Source organism: Chrysoperla carnea, chromosome 3 (assembly GCF_905475395.1).
Source record: "Chrysoperla carnea chromosome 3, inChrCarn1.1, whole genome shotgun sequence".
Lineage (NCBI taxonomy): Eukaryota > Metazoa > Arthropoda > Insecta > Neuroptera > Chrysopidae > Chrysoperla > Chrysoperla carnea.
The window spans coordinates 58,851,599-58,863,091 of NC_058339.1; the positions used below are offsets into that span (position 1 = coordinate 58,851,599).

The window sequence follows — 11,493 nt, forward strand, 5'->3', positions numbered from 1 at the left end:
TTGAATACGAATTCCAGAGTTTTTACTCTAAAAATGTCTCAAATAACCAACCTATTAATTGTGTTTAAAAGGACTATAACAAATATTATTATGGACAGAAAAGAAAAAATACTTTAAGATATGTACAAAATCCTCCAAAAAAGTAGGTACAGATCATCGGGATGAACAGTGGAATGAAACAAAATCGAAAAATTTTGTAATAATAAAATCCTTAACAAATTCTAAGTGGAGTCTGTATCTTAATAGTAATTAACAAAATACGAAGAAGAGCTGATAAGAGAAATGTACACACTGGCAAAATGTGCTCGAGAAAGAATGGAAAATGAAGAAATATCAGAGAAATGGAAAATAACAATAATTTTCTCAATTCATAAGAATCATGATATACATATTTGATTGTCAAAATTAAGTAAATACTATATGGGAACATTTTTATTACCAGTGACCTAGCTTAAAATCTACCATATTATGATTTGGATATACTATACATTTTTTTCTTATAACAACTAGTGCCAGAAAAATCCATAAATATATCATTTAGCTAGTACCTATGCATTGAATTTAGCGGGTAAAAAATAGAGTCAGCCAAGAAATTCATAAATGAATTTGATGGAAGAAAATATGTATTAGCATTAAACGAAAACTGTTTTGGACAAAGCACATTAAATAAAGAACTTTACGAGGTACGTTTAGAGGCATAATTCGAGAAACAAGACAAAAAAATAGTATGATGGATATTTTTAAAGAATTCAAAATGGACAGAATACCAAAAAACCGTTTAAAGCAAAACATAATAACTTAAAAGTAAAAACAGGCTAAGGAAAGGATGATTAAAGGAGGCATGAAAGATAATTCTAAAACAATGGAGAGGATGAAAGATAAAAAACAGAGCAGTAGATCAAAAATCTGAAGGTCACGAAAGTAAAAAAAGTGTTACTTTATGGCTTCCTATTGCAAAAGTTATCTTATCCACAAAAACCGAACATATCTTAGATATAGTGTATACATATATTTTGTGTGCTACAAAAAATGCTTAGAAAATTTTCCATGAAAGTAGAATGGCATGAAACCAAAACACCAACGAATGATTATAATATAGCAAATGTAGAAATCATTTTTGAATCATATAGAAATAATAAGGGGTGAATATTATTTCATTACCCTTGTGTATGAAGACTATAATATCATTAACTTTTTTCTATTCACACTCAGTGTTGGTACTTGACTGAGGCAAATAGAACAATACAATACATAGTCCCAATTTGTAAACAGTTTCAAGTCCTTCCTTGGAAAAATGACTATCCTTCCTTTCTTGAAAAAAAGAATTCATAGAATATGTAACAGCTTTATTGTCCCTTTGAACATATATCAAACAGGCAACCCTATGCTGTGTCATAAATATTTCACCTGCTACCTGTGTACATTCAATGACCGTTAAGTCATTTCGTTGAATTGATGATGATTCATGATTTCAAATGATTTCTTCTTCTTAATTTCATCTTATACGCATTATATTCATATAGATTATAGACAACATTACATCTCTCCTTCTTGTAGATCAACTTCTACGCATATAGAATTTTCTAGTTATTATCAAAGATAAACTATTCTAAGAAACACGTCTCTGATCTCTATGTACATGTATACATGTACTTTGTAAGTATGTAATAATTATTATTTTGTATAACACTTGTTCAATCAAATTGAACATCAAAGTAAATTATTAACAATTACATTTTACTTCTTAAAATAGGCACTTGTCCATATTTCTTTGGCTTGCAAAACAATAGCAATCAGAGAATGTACCCACAGAGAATATCACATAGAACCGTCAAGGTGAAACATGGTTTGCTTGTTAATAGATTCAATTATTATGATCAATCTCACATAAAATATTAGACCGTCAGATGATAATAAATTAGCGAAACAACCATCCATTTTTTGACTTATTTGCAAAAAGTAAAAAATTTGTATGGATCTAGTCCTTAGGTAGTCTAACAACACTGAAAAAGGGTGACATTGAAAGAGATGCTTTTTTTATTCTATACGAGTTTACGAATAACATATTGAAAAATGTATTTTCCATTTTTTTGGGCCCTTAATTTTACTTGAACATTATATTTTATTCCATTATTGTAGAAATATTTTTTGTGAGGGGCTCTATTTACACTTCCAAACTTTCGATTGGCAGAAACTTAACTAAGCTGCGATAAATTGCCCATGTATACTCATAAAAAACAGGTTATTTTTATTATCATATAAAAGAACCATTCATTACATACAGCCCCAAAAGGATGTGATGTCACAGGATCTAAGCGGCCAACTCTCGAGTCCGGAGCGTGAAATTAACTATTCAGCGTTCTCGCAACGAAGCCATGGTTTTTCATGGCCATATTATTGGTATAAAAAGTCCTAAAGATCACGGGCTTCAATTTCAGAATACAAATAGTTCGATATCATGGCACAATAATGATCGCCCATTGACAGGCACGTTTTGGACAAGGTCGTTTTTGAAGAAAAATGGACCGATGATTACATCAGTCCATAAACCACACCAAACCATTGTTATGTTGTCTGGATGTAATGGTAGCTCTTAAATCTCTTCAGACCAAATATGGCAATTTTGTTTGTTGACATATCCGTAAAGACAGAAATGTGCTTCATCACTAAATAAAATTTTTTATCGAAAGCAGTGGATTTCCTTCACGTTTTTCAAACTATACTGAACAGACCAGAAAAAGAGCCCCAAAGAAATTTCAAACTATACTTAACAAAAATACCATATAAATACAACTGGCGCTTCATCTGTGAATAATTCTGTAGATAAAAAGTGCCTCTAAATGAATCACCCGTTATTTTTCAAAGGTAGAAACGAGAAAATGGAGCACCTTGATCTGCCATCATCTTACGGTCTATCTATAATATCTATATTTGTCGAAAATAACTTGTACATGTCTTGAGGTCTGGTTTGTTCCATTCTAGTTACAATAATAAATAACAAAAGTAAATTTTTATTTCTATGAAAACATTGAACTTGAAGCAAGCTAATCTTGTTTTGTTTTCTCCATGAGTTTGTTTAAAGCGAAATCAGTTACTCATTGCAAAAATAATTGCAAATAATTTCCTTTTTATAAAAAATTCATTTGTTCTTATAAGATTTATGATCGCGATTTCAACTTCCCGTTAATCGAATTCTCGTAAATGAGAAAATTAAGCAATTTTACCGGAGTGATTTTCGTCAGCTAGTCTACAATTTTCAAAAACTCGAAGAAAAAGATTGCGTTTAACTTTTTACTGGTTCTTGTTTACTGAAATATTAGTTGAAAAATTTATTTTAAATATTACGTAAAACCACGAGCTATATTTATCAATTGTTAATTATATACAAATATGATAATAAAATACTAGCAGTTACCCGTCTGCTTTGCTGAGCAGTTAAAACTTTATAAACAAATCACCCCACACGAAACGACATTCCGTCTTCACTCTTATATGGCCTACTTGTTCCCCTTTCCTTACCAACTAAATGACTTCGAACCTGACTTCAGCCTCCGGAAACTAAACTCGTTTCGCTAGAAACATTGTTGTAGATATTTATCTTTACATCCCTAGACGAGTGTGAAAGAGGAAAAAGAAAGTAAAGAAGGCCTTTGACTTTGTTTACCCCATCGGTTTTCAGCTTACTTTGCTCCTAAGATTTAAACCACTGGGAAAGGGAACGTCAAAGTGTATCTGTTGAGGCTCCCACCTTTATATATTCTGAAAAAAAGAAGTTGAAGAGAGAACCATCTTACATATTCTGTAAATTTTTGCTTCAATCAGAAGTAACACGATTATGGGCAGACGCATTAATGGACGCATTTTAAAGGGTGTGAAAAATTTAACGCAAGGTTTAAATGTTTCCCCATTTGCATGGTAAATTGTTGTCAATGAAACAGCAAAGACAGCGTGCCAGCTGGCTGTTTAGCGTTGTTTAAAATGAAGGGCTTGACGCAAAAAGGATGCATTTTCACTGTTGGACAAGAGAGATAAGTGTGGGCAGGGGAAGTAAAGGCTATAGCAGTAGTCTTTAATTTTAAAGTGGAAATTGAAGTTCGCCAAGTCAGCTAGTGAATTAATAAAAAATTTACTTTTATTTAAAAAACTTTACTTCCTATCAAAATTGCTTCAACTTCTTACGTTAATTTTGGGACACTATAGATATAAATATATGGTGTAAATACTTAAAATACTCTAAAATAAAATAAATATTCTCTAAACTCAAATATTATTTGATGTACCAATCAATACAATTATACAAATTCCTTTACCACCTTCATAAATTTTGTAGATTGATGTCATCTTGAATATAATCCATTCTCTTATACTTACTTAAATTACTTAATACACCCTTGAAATTTAAAATAATTTTAAATTTAAATTCTTCTACCTTTATAATAATAATTTACATAAATTTGTAAAATCGTATAAGAGGAATTGTATCCTGGAACAACTTCTTCAGTCGATACAACTCAATTAAACACAAAATCAATTAAATTTTCAATGCTTTGGATAATATCGAGTAATTAGCACATAAAAATACCCAAAAATTCAGCCCATTTAACGACTATGTGACTGTTTCTAGAGTTATCTCCCTCAAAATCGCTTTGTAACAATAGTTGTTCGTACAGGATTTTAGGCGATATCTCAAAAACTACTCGCTTAATCGATAAATAAACCCCTTTTTTGCATTCTTTGGAATCATCAAAATCCCAAACAAAAAATTTTTTGTGATCTTTTCGATTTTTTTAAAGGGGGAAATAAGAAAATATTGTTAACTCCAATTAGGATGATAATCTAGAGGTATTTCAACGCAGAAAATACAAAAATTGGATTCATTTAACGATTAGATAAGTAATTTTTGAGATATCGCCTAAAATCCAGTAAGAAAAGCGTCAGTTCGGAGCGATCCAGGAAACAAGCATGTTATAATATACCTGTATAGTTATAGTTTCATATATGTTACACATTATTCAACAAAGTTCTTTAGTGTTATAGCTTATAACGCTTGCGTTATAAATGAAATTCAGTTGTCATGGATACCAGAACAAAACATATTTATAAATAAACATAATTTCACAGTACTTTGTTTTTATAAATCATGGTTTACTTTGGGTATGTATTTAATTTTAATATTTTGCTTATAATATACGATTTAATACACGAATATCGTCACAAATTATTTGATTTATTATACGTTTTATAGACAGTGTTTATTACATCCTTGTAAACATCATGCATTATTTTGTTTCTATAAAATCGCAACTCACCTCCGTTGTAAATACAAAAAACTCGATTTTACACTTTTTATTTTTTATGAATAAAAGTAAATTGGTTGAAATCAAGAGAACTTTTTAGAGTAGCTAAAGAATATCCATAAAAATCTCTCTGTCCAAACTCTTGGGTTTAATTTTAAACAAAATTTTATTTTAATTACAAATTTTTATTTTATTGTCAAAATTGAAGCTTATTTTATTAATTTTCATACAATATCAACATATATGATTATACGGTTGCATAGTTTATAAAAATGTAATGAACAAATTCATTTATTTTAGCGATGAAAATCATGGTCGTTGGCTACATGCCTTCTCAGATAGTAGCTTAGGAATTACCACAATTACACCATGTATGGTTCTTGTACCCAGTGAAGATGGTCATCAATTAGTAATAGCTGATTTCAAAATAAGAACTGATTCCAAACCACGCTTAAAAGTATTTTCAGGCACATCAATGATCAGTGAACAAATTATTCCTGATATTCCAGCAGGCATCGTTACATTTCCTGTTGACAAATATCAAACAATACCATTAGGTTTGTATACAAGTTTTAGTATTATTATAAAAATATAAACTTTATGTTTGTCTTGTTTCCAGCTGTTGGCGTGGCTTGTGGATCAGATATTTTAGTTTTTCGTAATAATAAACCGTATTACAAGTACACTTTACCTAAACTACCAATGGTCGATCTTGAACAAGATGTCTGGCGTCGATTAAGTGATGCACATGTAGATGATATTCCGGTTTTGATAGAGCTTTTAAATGCAATACCATTTGAAGATTTAACGTCAAGATCGAAAACTTTCTTATGTATTCCAAAAGAAAATCGTGAAGCGTTTATTAAAGAACATAAAGACCTTACTCTAGAGAAGAAATCAACAATCACATGCATTACAACGTTGCCTAAAAAAATTAATGACTCTTTACAATGTATTTTTGTTGGGACAGAAATTGGTGACATATTAGTAATAGATCCATTAGGATTTAGTGTTATACACCAAGTAATTTAAACAGTAATACCTCACAACATATCACCGTGTAAAAACTTTAAATTAACCAACAAACGAGAGAAAATCCGTTAGTGTTAAATCACTCAACTATTTTTATCCAAACAATAGGGGATTGGACTAGATATTTTGTATCACTTTAAAATTTTAAAAATCTTTACTAGTTTGCAAGATATGAACGTTTAAAATTCCTAATTAAACAAAAAGGAAGATACCGTCTAGTGACTACATACGGGTATCGCCGTAGAGCTTACATATAAAACTTAATTTTCCTAAAAGGAGGTGGGCAACCTTTGAATGCAATCGTTTTATATTCAATTTTAAATTCACTTTGAAATTTTATCATCCTATCAAGTCTAGTTTTATATTTTTTTGGGTAATATGGCCAATTCGACATCAGGATTATTCCCCATTTTGCCATAAATTAAAATAAAACTTTAAAGTCTCGCGATAACTTGGGTGATATGTTGTATGAAGGTCACCTAGAAATTTTTTTTACAAAGTCCCTTTTAAAATTGATATTTATTTTAGGCACGTGTATGTGCTGCAAATGTGACACCATTTATAATATTATGCTCTGGACAATATGATGTAGACTTTCGGTGCGTGATTGCATGCCGAGAAGGTGTAGTTTCTGTTCTGAAACATGGATGGTTAGAAGGAAACGTGCTGTTTACAGTCACCGATGGTTCAATTGTTTCTATGACATTAGTACCTGATGAAGCTACCATAATTATTGCCACGAGTACCGATCTACTTTTATGTTATACAAAAAAAGTAAGGAAAAATTCTTGCTATTGACAAGGACTCGTAAATTATTAACCCAAAATCTAATAAAAGATTTTCTTAATAAAAGCTCCTTGAAGTTAGGGATAAAGGATGTTGCTCGAAAATTGTCACAGGCAGAGCAAAACTTTAAATGTAAGTACCCTATCATCACTTGTCAAGGCCTTTTCCTTTTTAGGGAAAAAAATTATGGAACATAACATTACCGGGCAAACCGATAACTATAGGTACAGTCCCACTGAAACATTACAGCTGTAATTTAATAGCAGTGGCGTTACAAGGTGGTAGTGTTTACTTGTACAAGGGTCGTAAACATATTGATACAATTATTGCATCGAATACAGTCAATGCATTACTATTTGGTCCATTGGGTCAAGAAGATAATGTGATTATATTGAATACGATGGGTGAGTCATCAGAACTAGTCCGTATTGTTAACACGTCATACCTACCTCTAAATTAACTTTTTTATTTGTGCAGATGGTTCATTGGTGATAAAAATATTAAAACGTACTGCTGATTATGATCATGATTCAATTGAAAATGAAGGTAGTAACAAATCAACGCAACCAGTTAAACCATTAGCAATACCAAAAAAGAATAAGTTATTTGTAGAACAAACAAATAGAGAACGTCAAAATGCAATCGGTAATTTTAATACAGTTAATATGACAATCTCTTTAGCTTTTTATCTCTCAAAACATACAAACAAGGTGAAAGTAGTTAGAATAATAAACAACGGCTGCCACCTGAAAAGTATCCGGAACTATTTCGTTAATTTTTCTACCTGCAAAATTGGAAAAATGTCCGAAAGTATTCAAAATAGTTAAAAGAAAATCGTAAAAAAAAGGATTTTCATGAAAAGTTTTATACTTTTCACAACAATCTGGCAACATGCTATTCAAGTGATTGTCTATTAGTATATACAGTGAGTCGCATTTAAGATGAAGACATCCTCATATTTTGATTATTTATAGGAATATCGATTTGAATTTTTGCACAGTCATGCAAGGTGATAGGTCACATTTTTTAAGATCCTTAACCGAAATCAGAATTTAAAATTCAGCCTACTATAAAATGACAAATAGGGCCGATTCTTAATATTTTGTTTATCGCCATAGGTGGTAAGAGATATCGAAAAAAATTATTAGAAAATGTTCCTTAGGATATTTTTGTATACCCATATACCGATTTTCATGATAAAATTCGCATTTTCAATTTTTCCAGTATTTTGGTCCACGCTCATAATTATTACAAGTTTATTGAAATATTTGAATACATAACACTATTAAATTTTCAGTTTGTCCAGTTTTTACATTCCCTAGCACATTAAAAATAAAAATAAAAATAATTTTTTATAACTAGTTGGCTATGGAATGTTAAAACTGGACAAATTGGTAATTTAATAGTGTTTTAAGTATATTCAAATATTTCAGTAAACTTGTAATAACTTTGGGAAAGACCAAAATAACGAAAAAATATAAAATGCGAATTTTGCCATGAAAATTGTTATATGGTTAAAAAAAATATTCTAAGCAACTTTTTCTAAGAATTTTTTGGATATGTCTAATCATCTCTGATGCTAGGAGAAGTATTAATAATCGGTCACATTTGTCAATTTGTAGTAGGCTGAGTTTAAAGTTCTGATTTCGGATAATTATCTTAAAAAATTTAACTCATCACCCTGCCTGTATGTCTGTAAAAAATTATATTCCTATAGATAACGAAAATATGAGGGTGTCTTCATCTTAAATGCGACACACTGTAGATTCTCATCGCATAGTTTTTTCTGAAATTGTGTCATCACTGTTTACAAAAACACTTTTATCTTGTAAACAAAAAAATTGTCCGGAATTAAATAAAGATAAACCAAATCAAAGATAGAAAAACAAGGCTTCAAATGTTTCGGCATTTTATTTTCATATCATTAGAAACAAATCTTGTGCTACATTCTACAAATTTTTTTAAATTTTAATAGAAATGCATCAAGTATTTCAACAAGAATTATGTCGATTACGATTGTTGGCTGCAAGAACCACAGCTAATTTTATGAACACAACGGAAGTATCAAAAGCGATACAACTACATGCACAGGTATTTATTTATCCTTATTGGAAAAATCCTCATCCAAGTTTAATTTTAAACAAATACTAGCAGCTCCAACGATCAGAACGTTGAGTCGGGCTACTAGAGTTTCAATCCTTCGATTCTCGCTCTGGCGTAAATTTCTTTATAATAAACATTGGTGTGAAAGATGTTAATGCCTATTGTTAACAATTCTAGGTTGTAGGTTTGGGACCATCATTTACGTTAACCATATCAATTATAATTGCCGATTCAGATAAACCACTAAGTGAATTGGAATTAATATTCCATGTTTCTGCATCTGCATACACATTATCACAATCATTTATGCAATTACCAACATTACACCCAGGTATTACATATACTTTTAACACTCAAATTATCGAAAAAGAACCAAAAAGTTGGAATAACGATGGTGACATACATTCAACAGATGAAATTGAAGAAATGTCTTATACACCGTTAAAAATATTTATTGTAAAGAAAAATGAATGTCAACCATTGTCAGCATCACGGATTCATTTACCATTAACTGAACGTATTTTGTATTAATTTAAATAGATATTAAAATTTGAAGAAAATTGATGGATGAAAAATTATTTAAATTGATTACCTAAATATTTATTTCTTATATAGATTTTAGCAAACTTAATAGTCCATTTTTCTTGATAGAAAAGCTAGTAGGCATGCGTTCAAAATGTAGAATTCATTTATTTATATTATATAGAGGAAGTTAGTGCAAATGGCAAAACCCATAGAGATAGTAGAGCTATACAGGCATAGGAAGCGAAAAAAGTGAAAATCGACTGGGAAAAGTAGAAAGAGGTAGAAATTATAGATGTATAAGAAAGACGAAGACAGCTATACGCGCCTACTTTAACTGGCCTCTCTCTTCTACAATCAACCGTTTGGCGGTGACTTTACAGCTCTAGGGTTTTATCTCCATGCCAAAACCAGATACCTAGTTAATAATAAACTCGACCTACATAGAAAATGTAGTTATCGCAGAAAGTTATAAATATTTTACGAAGAAAGTTATACTTATATGTTCTTGTTACCTAAAGAGACAAAACTTTTACCGGCTAAATCATTTTCATTTTTGGCAAATAAAAACTTAAGACAACATATCAAACTCTCCCCTTTGACTTGGCTGAGAGGAAAGAGATAGATTATTTCCTATTAAGTATAGATTTTAACATTGGATTAGATGTACAGAAGCTATCGTAGACGAAATTTAATAACATGGAATCGAGTGAGATAGAATTAAAAATTTGTAGTTTAACCTTCAGCAGACCAATACTATAACTCAAATTTCTTCATTGAATGTAGGGAATAGAGACGCAAAGTAAGAAATTTAAAGTTTCCACTATTTACATAAATTATTAACTGTTTAGGAAGTACATGGTAAAAACTCTATCAACCATACCTTATTCGAAAATTTCATACCTAAAACTAATTAGTGATGTTACATAACTTGTTTGTTTATTTAGGAAAATGAAAATTTTTGGTTTTTAAACTTTTTAGTTTAAGCAGTAAAAACTGAATCCATTATCTGTCCTCTTTTCCCTAGAATCCTATTATGCACTGTTTTCTTAAACCATTTTGAGAATTGCACAAATATTTTGTGCAATTCTACACTATTTAAAAGCGAGGCTGGAGTATAAAAGAATTGTTAATAGAACAAAAAAAATTAAAAAAGTGATATAAAATTACTGTTAATCCAAAGCGTTTTCAATCATATTTCCTAGTTTTTACAAGTAGAAAAGGATAATGCTATTACAATGTTAAAAGACAACCTTTTTCTCCTACTAAAAAAATACCTACTTATTGTAGCTATTATCAGGACCGGATTAAACATTAGGCAGGATAGGAAACTGTATAGGGGCTCCACATCGTATACGAGCCCCGTGCTCGCACAAAAGATTTTGAAAATGTTTCATAGAGAGAAAACTTAATTGGAAAATTTGCGCCCGCAATGACAATAGGTAATACAGTAGAATCTCGATAACTTAAACCTCGGTAACATAAAAACCTCTGTTACTTCAAAAAATACTATGTTCCCTTCCCATCAGAGCCCAAAACCTCTATAACTTAAAATACGCAACCTCTATAACTTAAATAAATAATCTCTGTATAGGCCCTCAGTAACTACATAGAAACATGTACATACCTCTATATTAGCTAGCGTACATAGAAACATGTACATACCTCTATATTAACCTTTACCAAACATAGACACTTGATAACTTAAAACCTCTATAACTTAAAATATTTTGTGTTTCCCTTGGACTTTAAC

At 30.5% G+C, this 11,493-nt stretch overlaps 1 protein-coding gene across 1 annotated transcript; it reads left to right on the plus strand.

The window, feature by feature from the left end:
• Positions 1–5,120: 5,120 nt before the first annotated feature.
• Positions 5,121–9,749, plus strand: LOC123296145 (Bardet-Biedl syndrome 1 protein homolog). Its single transcript, XM_044877607.1, has 8 exons — positions 5,121–5,154; positions 5,598–5,854; positions 5,917–6,320; positions 6,858–7,103; positions 7,291–7,519; positions 7,593–7,760; positions 9,091–9,206; positions 9,396–9,749. The coding sequence occupies exons 1-8, from the start codon at positions 5,141–5,143 to the stop codon at positions 9,747–9,749; spliced, it is 1,788 nt and encodes a 595-aa protein (XP_044733542.1). The 5' UTR covers positions 5,121–5,140.
• Positions 9,750–11,493: the final 1,744 nt, after the last annotated feature.

Bases quoted from the DNA above. Each gene is read 5' to 3' on its own strand.
- LOC123296145 (XM_044877607.1), top strand. The intron at 5,855-5,916 runs GTTTGTATACAA...TCTTGTTTCCAG, and splicing joins ATATCAAACAATACCATTAG to CTGTTGGCGTGGCTTGTGGA. The intron at 9,207-9,395 runs GTATTTATTTAT...TAACAATTCTAG, and splicing joins CGATACAACTACATGCACAG to GTTGTAGGTTTGGGACCATC.